At 41.3% G+C, this 20,117-nt stretch overlaps 1 protein-coding gene across 3 annotated transcripts in view; it reads right to left on the bottom strand.

Annotated features, from left to right (window-relative positions):
• Window positions 1–1,577: 1,577 nt before the first annotated feature.
• The window catches only part of CYFIP1 (cytoplasmic FMR1 interacting protein 1), a 76,104-nt gene continuing 57,564 nt past the window's right edge, over window positions 1,578–20,117 (bottom strand). For all 3 annotated transcript variants that reach the window (XM_066545188.1, XM_066545189.1, XM_066545187.1), the window contains exons 24-31: window positions 19,100–19,243; window positions 17,480–17,570; window positions 8,624–8,754; window positions 6,235–6,307; window positions 5,023–5,117; window positions 3,694–3,932; window positions 2,649–2,796; window positions 1,578–2,193 (exon numbers count right to left, since the gene is read on the bottom strand). In XM_066545188.1, the coding sequence (XP_066401285.1) occupies window positions 2,029–2,193; window positions 2,649–2,796; window positions 3,694–3,932; window positions 5,023–5,117; window positions 6,235–6,307; window positions 8,624–8,754; window positions 17,480–17,570; window positions 19,100–19,243 (1,086 nt within the window). In that variant the 3' untranslated portion in view covers window positions 1,578–2,028. The remainder of the gene's footprint in view (window positions 2,194–2,648; window positions 2,797–3,693; window positions 3,933–5,022; window positions 5,118–6,234; window positions 6,308–8,623; window positions 8,755–17,479; window positions 17,571–19,099; window positions 19,244–20,117) is intronic.

Here is a 20,117-nt window from a genome sequence, read left to right as displayed (position 1 = left end):
TTTTATGTAGGAAAGGTTATACTAGGCAAAGAATATTTAGCTCCTATCAAGTCTATAATCCTTTTTGAAAAATAATAAAAATTTACATTATAAAAATGGGAAAAAAATCTCCTAGGACTAATGTCTGAATTGTCTTAAAATTTTTTCCCCCTCAGTGATCATAAAATATGTATTTAATAGCAGTTTTAGGATGTTAAGGGACCTATTCTCTTACTGCTGAAAGTTAACTGGTAAGAATTAGAAATTATTCGCATCAAGGTTAATTATTTTTAAATAGTTCTTAAACAAAATCAGGCTTTATTAATTAACCATTTCTGCACCAGTGCTGAGCCAAAATCTCAGGTGTATGAGACATCCGTAAACCAATGATGATGTCAGCAAATTAGGAAAGTTGTTCATTTGCTTAACTGGAAGTTGTTCATTTGCTTAACAGGGAAGCATCTGGCTGACCAAAAGTGTTCTGTGAACTAAAAGACTGTTTCTTAAAGAAAGTAATCTGTAAAGCACCTTGTAAAAGAAATCCTGCAACAAGCTGGTGTAACAAAGCACGAGTGCTTCTGACTTGTGTCTCCCACACACCGGGCAGCCTTGTGTGCACTCTCACCACGACAGACACCACTCCAGAATGGCAGCTCTCAAGCACAGATGTCCTAGGGAAACCTGTGATTGTGGAAACTTGCTGATAGATTGCCTGGAAAATCTCCATCCTGTTTTGCTGAGGAAATTTCAGTTAATTTCTTTCCTCAAAATTGAGTTCTCTGCCACTGCAATACCTACATGTTCCTCACTTCCTATGTACCTCTTCTGTCAGATGCTCATTTCTACCCACTGTTGGAGTCAATTCCATGGCTGTGAAGCACCTGGAAAGATCTGAGCAGGAGAAAAGATGTGCTGTAACCTAGCCGTGAACTACTAAGAGGGAAGGAAGAAAAACAGGTTCTCAAAGGGATGAATTCTTGGTTTCACACTATAGGTTAGAAACACTGACCAAGTAACATCTCCACAAATCCATATCCTGGGTAAAACATGTAATTATCTGTCTGTGTCCGTTTTGGCCATCATAACATCTTGGTTAGGGCTGATCCCAAAGTCAGCTGACAGGATCCTGGAGCAAGCAAGCAGGAGTTACTACTTTTAGCTGAATGGTTTGCATTAAAATTCAACTTCTGTAGTTGCAAAGTTTTAAAATTTTACTGATGCAGTGCTAGCATACAGCAAGTATAATTTAACAAATACTTTCCATAATAAATGATTAACATCATTAGAGGTTATGTACTGGGATAGACTACATCTGCTCACTGTAGTCAAGATTCTTGTAAGCAAGAATTCCTCATCACTTGTAAATGTGTTTGGGTACAGAGGTATGTATTGCAAACCAAAATATAAACTGTGTTAGAAGCTCTCATTAGGAAAAAGTAAACAGTCCCCATTCTAATCAAACTTCCACCTTTTAAAAAGATTAGAAACAAACACCTTAAATAACCTTCATTTCCATAATTACTGATCTCTGAGAATGGATTTGCAAAGAGGAAAAAGAATAAACTGACTAGAAAATTATTCACAAAGCACCAGCAGAGTTTGTTTTGTTGTTTTTTTCTCTTTTTTTTTTAATAAAGGCAAATTAAGCAATTAAGACTCTAATACAAACAATTATGCATTGATTTCTAAAAATTTTTTCTACAGAACCGTTTTTTACCCTCCACAGTCATTATTTCTATAGCTTCAGGGGAAAATTATACCAGTCCAGTCTAAAATGGTCACCTCGGACAGGAATGCAAAGAGGTTTCAAAAATCTTACAGGCTTTTAATCAAAGTGTATAAAATTTTAGTCTAGAAAAATAAGTATGGATTGTATACAGTTACTGTGCTTGGAGACTGGAGAGAACAGTGTGCCACTCAAATGGCACAGGCATACTGAAAAATGCAGATGAGAGTATTCTTCAAAACTGTTGGTGTGGGGTTTTTTTCTTGCTTTGTTTCTCACACTTTTAGACTAAAGAGGTGCAAAAAGTATTGTTAGGTGAGAATCTAGTTGCTGGCAAGGGACTGATGAATTGGTGGCTGGAAGCAGCGCACGTGTTCCACGGGTGTGCTCTCTCCATCGCCAGACTTCAAATACTTGTCCAAAATAGCAATTATTTCATCATTCAGAATCTGGAACTTGCGAATTCTCTCAACCATTTTCTTCAAAGGCTGCAAACATCAAAAGAACAGACACAGGAATTAGCTCTGGACATGAAAAGCCTTAGCCAGAAAGCCAGCAAATGCTGTTACCTCATCTCTCCCAGCCATGTTACAAATGTTTCCCTTACACTGCTAAGCCAGTGGAAATACAAGGTGCATTTTGGTTTCTGACAGTGCTGCTTTGGGTATAAAGAAGCTCAGTTTACAGCAGCCTTGTCATTTTGAGAATGAACATATATAAGATGGAAGGCATTAAGAAAATCTCATATATTTGTGATATCAGAATTCTGCTTGACTAGGCTTCTGACTCCAGCCTTAATCTTTTGTTTCTGAAAATCCTGGTGCCCTCATTTTCAGCAATTCATTCTAAAGAAAGGATTGCCACATCTACACTGCATCTGAGTACAAACAGCTCTGAGTTGTTGTCTTTATTACTAAAGCAAATACAGATGTTTTCAACTCACCACATTCTTGATAACCTCATCTTTGCCATCGTGCTTTTGGACTTTCAATAGGTGGTAGCAGAAATCCAAGACGTCAAAGCGCCGCTGCTGTCCCAAAAGCACGATGATCATACATCCAGCCCAGTGCAAGCCATCCCCAAAGCACTGCCTGCAAGAGGAAACACCACAGAGCAGGTTTCAACTACATCTTCAAAACACAGTCACAGCAAACACTCAGTAATCAGCCACTTCACTAAATAATAAATATGTTAGACATTCATCTAGAAAGCAAAAGCTCTGGTATATTAATTATCATTGGAGATTATCACAAGCAATTCAAATAGATGCTTAATAAAAAAACAGAACTCCCCCTCCTCCTTGAATTTCACATAACAGAGTTACTCCAAAAACATTTACTCCCTGTTAGACTCCTGTGGCATTACATTTCATTTTCAGTGGAAACAATGCTTTGAAAGAAAACAAAGTGGGAATTCAACACCACTCTGCTCCTTTAGGCTGCAGGCATGAAAGGAAGTAAATGTCCTATGCCATTTTCTAATTGCCATTTTCTAAGGAGCATGTTACAGCTCAAGAATTTTTCAAAATAAGTATATTTTCAAAACCAACAAAACCAAGAACAAACAACAGTTCCTGGTTAATTTGTGTTAATCATGTTAAATTCCAAGTGCTCGTTCCTGCTCTGAAATTCAGAGAATAAATACTTGTTAAAGTTAGATGCACAAATGTTCTGCTATTTTATTTAAGCTGGGTTTCTGTAGGGGCACGACCCCTATTGAAAGACACGTGCTAGGGCCCGTTTGTCACAGGATCATTCACTATACACTGGCAATAATTAAAATAGAGGGTTATTTTCACTACAGATAACAATAGTATCTGTGTTCGTGGCTGATGAGCCCCTCGTGGTGATGGCAGCCCTTCTCCCTGGTCCTGCCCTCAGCTCCTGCAGGCAGGCACACAAACACCCCCGCTCCAGCCCCACTGCCACAACAGCACAAGCCGAGCCCTGTTGCCCAGAGGGGCCCTGCGGGCAGCTGGCAGCACGTACTCCACAGTGAACTCGTGCGTTCCCACGGGGATGCAGTAGACGAACTGCATTGCGCTCCAGAGGCGATGGAATTCCACACACTCATCCACGTGCATCACCCCATTGCTGGGCAGGGGCCCGCGCCAGATGGGATCGTCCAGGAAGGAGCGGATCCGCGTCAGGATGACCTCAAACATGGACAGGCCGCAGCACAGGCGTTCTTTGGTCAGCAAGTCCCCTTCCCTTGCGATTGCTATTTGCTGAAGTGCAGAGAAACAAAGTAAAATCCTGGTAAAAGCCACTTCACCACAAAATTTTATTTTTAAAAATAAATACAATATATTTTTCAGTTTCAGGTGGTTTATTCTAGGAGAAATGTCTTCTGACTTAAAGTGAGGGCAGACACTGCTAACCTGGAGATCAGATCAGTGGGAAAACATTCAGAGAAAATTGTAAAATCCTTTTTAAGCAGACAGACTTTAAGCGAGTAACACTAACTGCAGCAATGCTAGGCCTGGATTTATCTCAGGGAAGTTTAAAGAATTCTTGGTCTTAGTGGAGCAAAACCAAAGAGTTCAGTGCTCTGCTGTAGCTCCTGCGTGCGCTCTCCTGCACACCTCCCTCAGCTGCTGCTGTTAAAGATGAGAAAGCTCCAAAGAGGAGCACCAACAGGCTCAGACAAAATCCAAAAGAGGAATGCTGCTTGTGCTTGTCCCAGCTTGTGCCATCACACAAGCTCTCTCCTAGTGCAGCAGCACCTATGATGACAAAAGCAGTCTGAGCTCTGCTTCAGGGCATTCTGCTCTTACTTTCTACTATTCACATCTCAACCACTAGAAAACTGCTAAGATTAGCAGGGTATATGCACCCTCACCCCTGAGAAAGGGGAATAGTGCTGAAGCTGCAAAGGCAGTTCAAGAATGTTCTCTTTGGTCATTGTTTTCAGGAGACCTCAACTCAAATGACAGCTCATTTTCCAAGAGTTTCTAAGTGGCTGGAAGAGTAACAAAATGTTTTAAAAACATATATACATGTGCACAAGAAAACTGATAGCTTTTGGTGGAATTTGCAGGAGGAGCTCCCAGGCTGGACCTTACACTGGGAGGGTATCCCATGGTAAACATAAATACCAATTAGCATTTTGCCCCAGATGAGTCACTTCTGCCCAAATCTCAAATGTTTTAAAATTATACGCTTTAACAGCTTTTTCCAAATTTATGGATTTAACTAAAAATCATTTGTGTGAACAAGGTGGATGTGCAGGTTGAAGTTCTGACAGAGCTATCAGGACAGGCTTTCTGATGCTCAGAAATTTCTTGAATTGCCTCTGACACAAATGAGAAAGATTACCTGGGGTGTGCCAAGTCTTTCAATGAGAGGAACCAAATGTAGTGAAGCATATTTTGATTCCAGTCTCTTCATTTTAGCATCAAGTCTTTCACCCTCTGAAAGAAAATTTTTAAAAAGTGAGCAATCATAAATTGTAATTAACCAAGAGAATTCTTAATTTAATACAAACTTTATCCAGGGAGAAAGAAAACTGTTCTTTTTAGGTAATTTAAGTATTAAATAGCTGGTTAATCTTCAATGCACTTTTAGAGAAATACACACATATTTTAAAATGCTACACTACATGTGCAAACAGAAAGAAGGATTTGCAGTAGAGTATATCTAATTAACTAAATTCAAGGAAGAATATAATGCTCTTTTATGCTGCTGCTGCCAAGATACTTGATCCCCACTTGTACTAAGACAACTAAGTTGTCTTTATGCAAAAAATGTTTATCTCTAGAGGTGAGGTAAAATGAGGATGCAATCTTGTGTATAGCAAGGCTAAAAACCAGCTGGCACTTCCTCAACACTGGCAAGTAGGAAATGTTCTCTGGCAAATGGGAAAATACTGTTTACAAGGGTCTGGTTAGTTTTATGTAGAAATGCAAGTAGCTACTGTGAGCTCGAAAATACTCTCAGAGTTTTGTAGCTGATGGGATTTCTCCAAGTAGAATAAATCAGCTGCTCCAGCAATGAGAAATTGAAAAGAAAGGAGACAGAGGAGAAGCACAGAAAGAAGAGAGGGCAAAGGGGAAAAGCTCACTTTCTGATGATGAAAGATGAGGAGAGCAGATAGGAAGCAATCCTACAAATATTCACTACTGCATACTCAGTTTAGTGAAAAGGAAGTGAAAAAGCTACAGGGACCCCCTTTGTTTACTTACTTGCTGACAGACTCCCTACACCCCATTTAACTGACAATTCTATAAGCTAAACAGCATCTTCAAAAAAGCCTCTCACTATATCCACAAAGCAGGATAATACTGCCCTGGGCATCCATCCTGCTTTTCCCTGTTATGGCATTCCTCCTCTTCCCCTTGTCATTTGCACAGAGCTTTGCCAGGAAACATTTGTTTTTTCAGCCAGGCAAACAGGCCTGGATCTGATACCTGTGTCCTGTAATTACCAGCGCTGTGGTAAAGGGTGGCTGGAGGTGGTTACTGAAGGCACAGCAGCGGGAAGGAAGGGGGAAAGCATTACCCAAGGAAGGTGTTTTCACTTTGCCCATACCTTTGACGTGAACCCTGGGCAGGATGTTCTGGAATGGCGCTGCGTGCAACAGGTCACACACTTCCTCCAGAGACTGGCACAGAAAGAAAACGAGAGGCATTTAGGACAGAAGCATCAATCCCCAAAGCACAGCAGACCCCCACGGTGGAATTCCAAGGGCAGAACGGGATTCCAAAGGCAGAACGGGACTCCAAGCGCAGGCCGATGGCGCTGCAGGAACACCAGAGGGCAGCCGGCCTCTGTCACCACGGCAGGAGCCGCTCCGAGGCCGGCCTCCCCTCACGGATCACTCCCAAAGACCACTGCATTTCACCAGCTTCCTCTGCACTCCCGGAGAAACCCCGGCAACTCCCCTCCCACCCTCCGCTGGCAGTTCATAAAGGACAGGGTATTTATTAAATAAACTAATGGAGGATGAGTAATTTCGGTGGGAAAGTGGCAGACAGCTCCCGCGCAGACAAAAGGGGGAAGAGGATGACTCACTCACTGCCTGGTTATTTTTACCAGAGCCACAACCCATTATCCTAATGGGAGCTTATCGTGGTGGGAGCGTCTCCCTGCCAGGCAGGCAGAGACTATGACAACAGCAGAGAATCATGTCTTAGGAAGTATTTTACATCTTTAGGGACAGGGGAAAGGAAGACATCTGTCTCCTGTTTCTTTGCTCCTTTGTACACACAGGGAAAATGCAGATGACCAGAAGCAGATGCATGACTTTGCTACAACCCTCTCCTCATTTTTGAAGCAGAGACCCTACTAATTTGTAATCCCTCAACACTTCTAATATTAGAAAAGTTGGTCATCATCCATACTCTTAGCAAGGCTAGCGTGCTGGGGGGCTCATGTGCCTTTTCCAGTTCCTTTTCTAATTCCTTGATGTCAGCCAGGGCAATGCATGAGACTCATCCACTACCACAGATATACTCATAGTTACACTTTGCACTGTGCTAAAATCTAGATTAGTTATGAGGGATCACCACAATGGAAAAATATTGAAATACATGACAGGACATGGGGGGCTGACTGAGGACAAAAACAAGAGGAGAGGCAGCGAGCATGGGTGTGTGACTGGAAAGGGTAACCAAAGAAGGTGTGACACCATGCTGGTGTCACTCTGGTACACCCTCAATCCTTCCAGGAGGAAGTGATGGCCCTGCCTGGCCTTTCACCAGGCACCCACTCAGACTGAATCCAAAGGAATCCAGCTTCTCATTCTGTTTCAGCTGTGCCATTATTGACTACAGCTTTGCTGTGTGTCTCCAGGCCCTACAATTACTCTCCACCATGAGGGAGGGATCCTCTAACACCACGAGCAGGAACCCTGAGGAACAGCCTGTCTTCATTACCTTATCTAACACCGACAGCTTTAATACACCCTAGAGAAGCCTTCCGTGAGGGTCTATTTTTGTTCAACAGCAGGCCCCCAGCCAGCTTGCTGAGGAAATGACGTGGCTGGTTTGCAGTCAGCAAAGATCTCTGCATGCTGCCCAACCTCAGCAGCACTGTGATATTGCACAGCCTGGGCAGGGTGCCTGTATGCACAGCAGGAAGAGACCCCCCCCCACTCAACATTCACCAACACCATGCAGGTAAAGAAAGGGAAGCCAGCACACCTGTTGCTGTTCTGATCCATTATCAATGCCCACCTTTCCTCTGTAAGCATCCAAAAGCATTGAAAACAAACAAATTACAGGTTTGGGCATCTTGTTTTAACAGGAAATACTAGTAACATGGGAGAAGGGTGGGAAAAGAAAACTGGAGGTAGGGATAAAGATCAGTTGTAGCACTGTACCATCAGCTGTGGGCAGGTTTACACAGTCTAAGGTAAACTCTAGATATATCAGAAGCAGCTGAAAGACTGACATGTTTCACAGTTTTATTCAAGCTAGGACAGACGAGAGGATTTCTGCACCACTGTCAGCCATCCAAGCCAGCAAGGAGGACGTCCAAGGATGTCCATTAACCTTGTCATGTTTCAGACCTCAACAGGAATGACATGCAGGAAAGGAATACGGCAGTACCAGATGCACAGCTCGCTGACATAAAGAGTGGCCACACTGTGGCTGGCTGCAGGAGTGCCAGGGGATTATAATTTAATTATAATTTATGTGATTATAATTTATGGTGAAGATTGCAATGTCAGATCTTCAGGTACCATGCAAGAGGCAGTGTCTCACCCAGCAAAGTAGTGTCATCACTGTATCTAACAGACATGAAAGCCCCTGCAAGACTGTGAGAGAGGAGTGCAGGGAACTGTTCCTACCCATCTGCCTATCAGTAACAGCAAACTCACAGATTTCAACCTTGTTATTGATGACGTAAGTAACAAAAATATGAGAGTACATTTTGAGAGACAGATGGATTTTAAACTAGCACAGCAGGCACCTACCAGACTCTGTTCAATGAGGAGGCAAAACAGGACAGCATTTCCCACTTCCCGTAAATTCTGGAAGCAGACAGTCTTCAGTTCTGCATATTCAACAATGTCCTTCAACTGATGGTGAAAAAACTCCAAGATACCTGAAATCAGAAGAGAAGCGAAAAAAAAGACTCAGAAGCCAGCACGAATCTAGTGATGACCACACAGGCACACTGTTACCTCAGGAAAGCAGACAAAAGATACTGGCCATGTGAATAAGAGTCATAGAGATCAGGATTAATTTCAATTTCTGCTTCAAAAGCCCTTTTCTAACCAATCTGTCTATTCAAAGGTTGCACAACTGTGCCTCCATACACTGTTTGAGAATACAAATAACCAAGGGTGCAGGTTTAGACTTCCCTCTCCACGTATCAGCACATGAGATTTTATCTCCAGACATGCAGCCTAGAGGAAACTGAAAGGAGCAGCATTTAAATGCATTAAAACTCAGAGATTATGAAATGTTAAGCCAGTGCACTGACCTTTTTAACTGGATAAATCATGCAAAGTGGAGTGCCTAACTTTTCACTCCTGGAAAAGGCAGCCAGTATAAGAGGTAAGGAAAAATTACCCAGGAGCAGGAAGAGAGACAAGAGCTCTCATCTGCTTTAAGCCCTGTTTAAGCCACTGTTCCCCAACCTGCTGCACCACTGACACACTCAATTCACAGCTGCTATTCTCATGGATGACAGAGCCAGCAAGGAGCAGAGAGCTCAGATACAGGGAAGAAGGGTAGTGTCAGGCTATAACTCTGACAGTGCCACAGGGCTGGAGGTGATCTGTGACCTCTCAAAGCAAATACAGAGATCACAAGTCAAGTTCTGCAGGCAAGGGTACACCAGATCCTGCTGACAAGCACAACCAGAACACAGTTTCTGTCAAAGTTTTGCAAAGCTGTTAAAAACCAGCCAAAATTATGATTTTCGAATCCACATACTTTACATAAATATGTGTCTTTTCCATCAAACTTCTCCTGAGCAATGGTGATGCGTAACATGCTGGTGGACTTCCAGTCTTGCCCTCCAGCCCCAGAAAGGCTGCACAGTCCCTTGGTTAGAGAGAAGCCTAGGAAACCACAGTCTCAGCAGCTTCTGCAGAGACCCAGTCTGGTCATCTTTCAGAGACTCAAGCCATGTGCAGGATGGGAGAGGAAGAGCAGCATGAACAGGTCAGACAGCTCTTCAGCTTTTTGCAAGTTAATTCTTAGCAGCATTTCTCCATCTTTCTGCACAAGCCTGTCTCTTCTAAAAAGCCACCAAAACACTTGACTGAGAAGAAAACGCATCATAAAAAAGCTTTCAAATTGCATGCTGCACACAGCAATTCATTTCCACCACACTGAATCAAGCCAGATAAATCCCCACCCAACTACATCTAAAGCAATTGAGAGAAGACAGAGAACACAGATGCCCTTCAGCACCTTCCCATGAGTTCCTTTGACACAACTCATGAACACTTCTCATGCAGGAGATCATACTTGATTATCTACCCAGTGAGGCAATGGCTGAAGGGAGCACACAAACATGAAATCCAGCCTGCAGCATATCTCTTCCAAGGAAATTCCTCAAATTCAGAGGTGTTAGAATGCATGAAATAGAAGCCTCTCTGAGTCCCTCAGAGAGAGAAAGGAATGCAGAGATTGAATTGGAACCTTTAGAGAAACTGAAATATATTAAGCCACACAGACATGAAGAGTGCAAGTTTAAGTAAGTAGAAATATATCTTAAGTGCCTTAAGAAACTCTATTAGCTAGTAAAAAGCTCTAAAGCCTAGTTTAAAGTTCAGTAGTGCTACCTTTCACAAAATTAACTTGGCTCTAGACATAAAGAAAACATAGCAGAACACTGCTTGCATTTCTAGATAGAACAGACAGAATTATATGCGTAGATTTTGTGTAAGAAATGACACTACTTCACATTAGACTCAAGCTTGGATAGGTGCAGGAAGAATGTTTTAGAATTGTGTTTTTAGCTGATTGGATGATTTATGAATGAAATCCCCCTGTACTGAGGTGGAAAAAAGGAAATTAAAAAAAAGGTGTGGGAGCTGCTGCTGTTTCTGCTCAGGACATTGGGACTCTATTCCAGAAAGCTTTTAGCATGGATTTTGATACTCTGAACTCTTCACTTTTGAGACTGATGTATTCCAGAAACAAACAACTTTACAGCAACCAACAACTGCTATTGTCTCTTTGAAGACCCAAGACTCACTAAAAACTTGACACAGAGGAACTTGAAAACATACAGTGAAGGAAAGCATTATGTAGGTAACCCACACACTTCTACAGAAAGCCTCATATCATTAAAATTAGTAACACAAAACACGTATAAACTGCATGATGAGGGGATGCACGGCTCTGTTGCATCTCAAAGAACTGTTTGCCAATAGAAAACTGACAGTAAATGAGTGTTCCCACATGTATTCACTGGAGGTGAATTTCAGACCTAACTTTTGTACATAAGTAACTTCAGAGAAAAACAGAACTGAAAAACTGATGGAGAAAGGTCAGATGTAGTGAGTGCTTGCTGAGCTTAATTTATTCCAAGGTAACACATTTACAACTAGCTAAAAAGCAAACAATGCCAGCACATCACCAATTCCCACTTCCCCACAATGCAGGGGCTGTGGAATGGAAAAGCTGTGGGAAAGGCTGTCAGTGCTCACTGAACACTGCAGGATACCAGCCAGTCATAATCCCCAGGTGTGGGAGGAGCACTGAACACTTGATGTTTGTCATTTAAACACACCTGCCCACCATGGCAGTGCTGAATACCAGGACTCCCATTTTAAAGGTCAGACTGAAAAGGCTGAAATTTTTTCCCCCAAAAGTTTTTGATGCTAGGAAGAAAATGCAAAGTTAGGGAACTGAAATCAGCTTTATCACAAACCTTCAGTGTGTTTTAGTTACACACCATAGTCTATTTTTAGTTTTTGTTGATGAAAGGATTTCCACATCTAGAAAGAAAGGTTTTCTAAGGATGAACTGCAAGAAATCAAATACTTTCCACATTCCAAGACTTTCTGCAAAGAAAAGTCTGATGTGTTATCCTGGACTTAAGTCTGTGCCATAGAGGAAATCGAACTAGAACATCTACCAATGTTTCTGATCTTATGATCTGTGCCACATACAGAGATTGATGGTGAACCAACAGAAGGCCTGGAAGACTGCCTGAAACACCATGAGGAACTGTGGACTTCTCCACAGGGTCACCATGGAGAGAAAGCACTATCTGAGCAAACAGGATATTGGTGACATGCATGGCCTTGGACATGCTCTTCCCTTTAGCTTGTGTGGTGGGTGGGGAGCAGTGTGGTGAGAAACAGAAGCTGAGCAAAACAGCAAGGAAGATTCTGCTGCTGCAACATGGAAACAACCATTGGTCATGACAGGGATCAAAAAGAATAGGGTTTTCCGACTCCATTAAATTCCCTACCCAGCCTTTGGATTTTCTGGGGAGTTTCAGGAAAAAAGGCTGACATCTGGAAAGGTGAGAAATATTTTTTCTCAATATGAGCAGTGAAATCCTAAGAATAACCTATGTCACCTGAAGCAAATATAAAGGAGCAGGATGGGACAGAGAGAAACAGGAGTAGCACAGAGAACTGTGACCAGAAACAAGAGATTCATACTGCAAGTGTGACTGAAACCAAAATGAGACATTAAGTCCACCCAAAAGCAGCAGGACAGTAAAAGTCAAAGAGGCTTGAGGTTCATACCATAAAAATTACCTACTGTCTTTTACAGTCACTCCAGATGACAGAGCTTGTGGAGGCCCTGGAGGGGCTTCTCCTAAGTTACACCCCATTGGCTCTTTCCCCTGTTCCTACGCCCGAACATAGGTGTTCCTGAGCCACTCCCTCCCTTTTCCCTGGTTGGGCCTCACCTTGATACTGCCTGGAGACCAAGGTCAGCCGGGAGACCCCTGGGGGAGAGAGGGGGACCCTGGGGGGGAGTGGGTGCTGGAGAGAAGAACATCTCACCGCATGGCTGAATTAAACATCTATGGATATTATGCCAAAGCCTTTTTTGCTTCTTTACCCTGGACTTTACTAGCAGCAATTCAAGCTGCAACAAGAGCTCCTCTCAAAGTTCCTTATTTCTTCACTCAAAGCCCCAATCTCCATCTACAGATATACAAATATGCACACCCGCACGCATTCATGAACAAATTGTCGTATTATTTTGAAAATCTGACAGCCAGTACTTAGCATGCAGGTGTTCCAAATGCTGCCATCATTAGTGTACTTCTTCCCTTTAGATCAAGAGCTTGATTTACCAGCAAAACAGAAGAAAGTTTACAGAGCTACACAGGCTATTTCTGATGAAAAACCAATCTGCTCCCCAGTGGAGTCCTGTGGCAGAAATACATCATCATGTTTTCATTAATGTTTGAGCAATGCCATTCCAAATTACACTTCTGTGCACATCACACAGAAGTGTATTTTTATGGAAGACTATGCATGCCTACTAAAGCCCTGGAAAAAGAACAAGTGTCTCAGGAAAATTAATTTCACTTAATTGCCTGCAACCTTCCTTCTTCCTCTAATTCTGTTTGTGGGTGGAATTCATAAGTTACTGAATTAGTTATATATACACACAGAACTTTGCAAGGTAAATGAATCAAGGTATTTTGCTCTCCAAAAAAGCAGTTTTAATTAAATCCCTCTATTCCTGCAGATGGGAGACATTAGGTGTCATAATAATTGATTACATAATCCCAGTTTCTGATTTACACAGACCTCAACAGAAGCAAAGACTGTTGATATAGAATAGACCCAGTAAAGTACAGAAGATTAGTAAAGGATTAGGCTCCCTCTCTGCTTCCAAAATCCTATCTCAACAGCACTCAAACAGCAGATGCCAAGTTTCAGCTGTGCAGTCTGTACACTGATTAATTTAGGAAGTCAGAGCAAATCAACACATGCAACTCAAAGCTGGTTGGATTCCTTCACTTTGGTCACCTTTCATTTCTCAATTCACACCTGCAGACTGAAATCAAACATGTTCCAGAGCTTATAACAATTCTGGTACCTAAAAGATTAGGACAAAAATGAGCTATTAATTCTAGAACTGAATTTCTGACTACAAACAAACTGGACCTTGATTATAATTCTTGGTCTAGTTGTGTTTTGGGTTATTTTCTGCAAAGAACTGACTTGGCTATTACCAAATAAAATCTACTAATCTGCAATAGCAAAGCTGCTCCCAAGAAACTGGGTGCTATTAAACATAAAAAATTTAGTTTGTGTTCACTTTCATAGAGACCTTCAAATGCTGCATCCAAATACTTCTCTGGCTTACAAGAGACATCGTTAACTCTGCATATCAACAGAGCTACCATTCATTCCCTTCAATGGAAATATTCATCAGGTTTAAGCATATACATGTATCCAGGAATTATGACCATGGAGCCTGTGCACTGCATTTATTTTGCTAGAAAGAATTATTCCATTTTTCTGCATATCCAATGAATTCTTAATGTCCTCTTAAAATCATCAAGGTGATCTGGGTTTCCCCTAAATTCTTTCAAACTGTCTGTGATGCCTTCCCAAATCCATCTCCACTGGACAGGTTTCAGGAAGACCTATGAAAACATTTCCTTCATCTAATGTGGACTTCATTGTGCCCTCACCTGAATTATTCTCCTGCTTATCTGAGTTTGATCAAAAACCTGGCATTACAGGTAGAATTACAAATCCTTCTGCTATTCCCCAAGTGATGCCTCCCTCACAGCCTCCAGCCACTGCTGCCCTTCCCCATGCTTCCCAGCCCAGGCTTGCTCCAGCTCCTATAAGACTTTGATCTGAAATATTCCAGAAAAAGAAGGGGTGGAAGACTCTTTTTTGCCAGACTGCTGTGCAGAAACAGCTCCCAGAGTGTAGCCAGCAGCACAATCAGCCCAGGGAGGGATGGGAACACAGCAGCCCGTGGCACAGGGCTTTGGAGGGATTCCTAAAACTGCCATGCCAACTTGTGGGACTTCAAGAGGTCATGGCCTGGGATAACAAGTGCTTTGTCCTGCACCAGCTTTGAGTGTTCTGTTTCTTTGGTTTGATTTTGTTATGTTGGTTTTTTTTTAAAGAAGAAACATGGAAATATTACACTTAGGACAAAAGACGCAATTTGGTTCCTTTCTCATGAAGTTTATATCTTGCTAAGGTCATTCGTCTTTTAAAAAGTTTATTTTGGAGGAGTGGTATACCAGTGACAAAAGCATCATCTCACAGCAGAGCTGACAAACTACTTTTCTTCATGGCATTCAATGACACCTCAGAGTGGCAGGATACTCATTCATTAAAAGCAGAAGTGACAGATTCAAATACTCAAAAAACAGCAGAAGAAAATGTTACCTCCAAGATGAAATTTCAAGCTTAAACTCTTACAAGGCAAATATTCCTTTAAGAGCTTTAGCAACTTTAAAAGGTCCCTTTAAAAATCCTTATGCCTAATGTATTTTTAGACAAATATTTTTATGACTACAAGATGAACAAGTTCCCCACTGCTTTAGACTGTTCCTATGGAAACAAACCCATTGGCAAAGAGGAGTCCTGAACAACTCTGATGCCACTGTCTGTACCCTGCTCCTTTTAGCAGCAATAAATCACCATTTAGAAACCCACAAGTCTAGAAGGGTGAAGGGGCCAAGGAATTGCAATCAGCAGAGGCCAAACAAAAATATCCAATTGAAAAGTCTGAAGTGCTTGAAAGAGCTAGAGGCTTACTTACTGAGTGTGCTTAAATCACTTTGCACGTGGAGAATGAACTCAGGAAATTAATTCTGAATTAATAAATGCATGTTACATCAAGGTAGATGAGAATCTGCATACTTCATCTAAAGACTGGAATCACAATTTTGGTCTGTATATGTAGGTTGTGTCAGTTATAAAGATGTTATAAAATGATTTGTTATGAAAGAACAGAAGCAGAGCACAGACATACCCCACCTTACTACTACAACTAACAACTTCTGAGGAAGCTTTTGGAGGCAGAGGAGGGAACAGACAACAGTTGGTGTGTTGGCTTGCATCTTCTGTGACAAAACACATAAACAAGGTGTGGCAAAGACTGCTGAAGAGGAGAATTTAGCACAGAAATGAGAGGACAGTGACTCAAAGGAAGCATACTCTGAGCCTGCCCTTCTACAGCCTGGCAGCTCCTCTCCCGATGAAGGGTAAAATCTGCAGCACATCCTCATCACAGGGAACATTTTCCTTTCTTAGCCAGTCTGTTCCAAGGGCAGCCCATGATGGGGACGTGTCAGAGAGCACAGGGCAGTCTTTCCCTGGTGTGAGAGAGCCAGGGAGGATATTCCACAAGCTCTTCTGTCTGGCGACTACAAAAGGGAAGGGAGAGATGGTGTGACAGTGCTATAAAGGCTGTCTCTGCATTTCTTGGAAGAGTCTCTCCAGGGGGTCATTATGTGTCCTCTGCTAGAAATAGCTCAGAACGGGAAAACAACATGTATTAAGACAAAACCCGACAGTAAAGGAGCAGAGAATCAGGTGGGGTTTTGAGATCCAATCCAATTCTAAAACTAAGTATGATGTTCCATTGTAAAACCAAGAGTTGCTTTGATCTCTTGGTACAGCAGGCATCTAAACAAATGGCATTTCTTTTGGAAGAGTAAATATGAGGTCAAAGTAGTTTGTTACCATTGCACCAGTAAAGTTCTGCCTTTCCTATAGGATGGATTGTCTTTCAACTTTAAGAGAAAGGTTTATCCTAAAATCCCTAGGCATCTCCTGCCAAATATTTAGCCCTTACAGGTGAGGATTTCTGGCAAGCTTCCTCATGTCACGTGTAGCATCACAGATCCTGGTGATGCATTATCTATATTTGAGAATACCTACTGCTTTTGTGGTCAGACCTGGATGAATGGCTAAAAGCCTCAGAGAGATTATTTTTATACTCCTAACTACCATGATTCATCCATCTCTGTGCTCCAGGGAGAAAAACAGGAAGGAAACACTTAGTAAGACCTCAATTTCATTTAACATTGGTAATGAACGTCAAGCAAGCTGTGGGAAGCAGAAAAAACCCAACCTCATTCCAGTTGGAGTGGCATTTAATAAAACTAAGTGACTCTGGAAAAATAAACTCAGGAGGTGGGTGGCACATGGAAGGACTAATTTGTGTTAATTAGAAGTTGTGAAGGAGGAATATTTTGAAGGAGAAAGCAGATTCAGAATTTCAGTGAACAATGTGATAAATACTAATTAGCCAATTATTTCTCCATAGTGGCAAGCAGCTTTCAATGCCATTTCTTCTTCTGCAACTGTCACACCTCCTGTTGAGAGGCTAAGATGCACCCCACACAAGCCTCAGACATAACTATTCTGGCAGGACCAGTTTACCTCCCAGCAGTATCACTCCTTTTATCCTGCATTTGGTGAGGGCAAAGGAAAAGGGAAAAGAGGCTGTTCCAGAGAACTGGGTTACCTAAATTAGACATTTAAACAGAAAAAATGTGAGAGGCTAACTTGCTGAGGCAAAAGCTCAACACACTTATGAGAAAGACAAGAAACAGAAACTATTGTGGACATCCCAGCTCAAGATCAATTATGTCATAAGGCTGTCTCTATAGAGATTGTCATCCTTTTGCCCTACTTACAGAAGTCTTAAAACTTCATTAAGTACTTTCAGAAAGCATAGCATTCAATGATTGTTTTGATGGGAAAAAAAAAAGAAATAAAAAAGTAAAGCTAGGCTAAAATCTGATTATTAGGAGAAAAAGGAGGGAGGGAAAGACACATATAAAGATTCAGAAGATAGTGGTTGGTATCATCTTATTAAGGCTGCTAAGGTAACATCAAACACAAACTAACCTGGAGAACCATACTCATGTCTTGGTAACCTACAGATCTTAGGCATCACTTCCATTAGGGTCTTGACATACTGAAGAATGGTCCCTTGTAACTAAGAGAAAACAGATGTATGTAAACATGTCAGTGCTGTTGAACTACAAAACTTTACAACAAACTGCATTCAAATTATACATGACCTGAAGCAGCTCTAAAAATCTTGCATTTAATTCTGCCAGTCAGCATATTTAAAAAGGCAACTTTTTCAAATTTAAAGAGTTCACATGGCATTAGCCATCTTTGCTACAAGAAGAGTGGCACAACAGCTAAGGCCAGGAGGGTAAAAAAGGAAAACATGTTTTTCTCTTATAGACTCTTTACTGTCTAACTAACTTTTAGGTTTTTGGTTAAAAAGCTGCATCTGAATGCTGTAAAAACCATTCAAAAAACATCTGAATGTGCTCAAAAGCAACATGAAAAAAGCCCTTATGATTAGGAATGGTGGCAGCAGCCCAAACTGGTTCTTCTGGCAATACCAGCTGAGACAGTCCCAGCCTCCAGTCAGCCTGTCTTCCAACCACTAGACACCTCTCCCTTATCTGTCCCCCTACATCTGAGCATCTGCATCAGGCATTGGCAGGACACCCTCCCCAGGCCTTTTAACCTTCTTTATAAGTGACCAAGTGTTCAATGCCACCTTTAATGAACTGAGACCGTTTACCACTAAGTTATAAAAACATCCCTCTCATAAAACACAGCAAACTAATACTTGACACTCAAACCCTGAAAAATATGAGTGTCTTCCTCTTTCCCTGAAGATTAAATGACAGCATCTTTTCAAGCAGGATTCAGCCTTTCTAGAACATCAGAAATGTACTTAGAACATTGTGGGAATTACTGTAAACAAACTGCCAAATGTGTCAAGTGCCTGAAGTACAATTATGAATACCACAGCTTTCCCTGGTACAGTTGTATTATTTTGGCAGCATGCTCCTACAAACAACAGGGAGGAAAATATAATTTCTTTGGCTTAAATTAACTGCAATGCACTGTGGCTGTATATGTAGATTCTAATAGTATAGCAAACAGCCAGCACCTCAACCTCCTCCCAGTTAAAGATACCCAGGATACCCAGGCTGTGTAAATAATGTCTTCAAAGCTGGCCTGAACAGCACTGCTAATCAAGCACAGAGGTTAAACTCCTGTTGTTAATGAGTCATCAATCAGTGATGTCATTAATGAGAGTCCTGAAGTTAGGTGCCAGGCAGAAAGCACACTACAGCTGTTCTCAAAAAATATCAAGAAAGTGAATGTACAGTATGGTCTTTAAGTTGTAATCAACTAATTTAAAATACTCATATTTTTCCAGAGCCTACCTAGGCCCTAACAGCTCAGGTCACCACAAATTGCATGAATCTCCATTGAAGAATCCAAAGTTTTCAAAACACTCCTGAGGGCACCAAGGCACTTATTTCTATTGCTCACACAAGACATTGAGCACTGTCAAGCACAGCTTATATCAAATTTTAATGGAAGTTATTTTAACTATTTTTATCCAGGGTCTCAATTTCACTTTGTTTTTCCTGAGACATTTCCTCTAAGAAACCATTTGAACTAGCAGAAAAATAAGGACAATTAGCATACCAGGCTCTTGACAACTTTCAGCAACTCCTCCATCACCACAGCAATGCCCTGATATCCAAGAAGTCTACAGATGACTTTAAAGTGGGGGGGACCAACAAAATTCCTGTAGTTGCTGTAAATGCTGGAATATGCCAAATTCAATGCCTAAAATAAGAAAACAGATATGATTAATGAAAATTTTGTCTGCCTGTATCTCAATAATAATGTAATTTAAATGTCATTTCAAAGCACATTAAAACTGAAATAAAACCTTTGTATCTCACTGTCTCTGAAAGAGGTTTAAATACACAATTTCTCTTTTGGCAGTTTCTCTTAAGGCAGGAACTTAAATCTATCAGCAAGACAAATTAGTGAGCACTCTGTTTTCAAGCAGACATCTTCTATTTACCATTTATAAAGCCACAAACACTTTCTCTTTTTTACTTTTCTATTTACACAAGCATAAAGGGGTATAAGTAGCCAATGCCATGTCCAGATCCCTGAATTTAAAGCACAACTTCTATTCCTCTATCTTCTATTTTATGTGAAAAACATCTTGAAAGAAATTACTTCAGTTTTCTGTTCATAATAGCTGTTTTAAGTCTCTGAGTAGTCAACTACAAAAAAAAAAAAAAGCCTTCTGCAGCTACTGCTCTCAGCAACTAATTAAAAAGGATCTTTCTTTTTCAAACCCCTGCACTGTACACAAGATCAAAGCAAATCTAAGTCTGGGATGCAACCTCATAGAAATTCTTCAACACTTGTATAAACAGGACCAGGTGCCTTGCCATAGTCATGTTTACTTCCATGAAAGTGAACACAGCTGTACAGACTGATGTGATGTGAGGATTTAGGAACCGGTTGCTGAAGCTGCAGATTAGAGATGGTTGGCTAACTTAGCATTCTCCATTTCTACAAGTGGGTTGTTCTCCTAATACCCTGAAATTTAATTTTAGCAGGAATCTTGGCCACCTTTCATACAGAAGGGACTGTTGTGTTTCCCTCAGTTTTTTGAATTTTCATTCTCTCTAAAACACAC

The sequence above is a fragment of the Molothrus aeneus genome, chromosome 2, assembly GCF_037042795.1.
Source record: "Molothrus aeneus isolate 106 chromosome 2, BPBGC_Maene_1.0, whole genome shotgun sequence".
NCBI classification, from domain to species: domain Eukaryota; kingdom Metazoa; phylum Chordata; class Aves; order Passeriformes; family Icteridae; genus Molothrus; species Molothrus aeneus.
The sequence above is the reverse complement of the archived record's forward strand: the minus strand, read 5'-3'. Positions and strand labels throughout refer to the sequence as shown.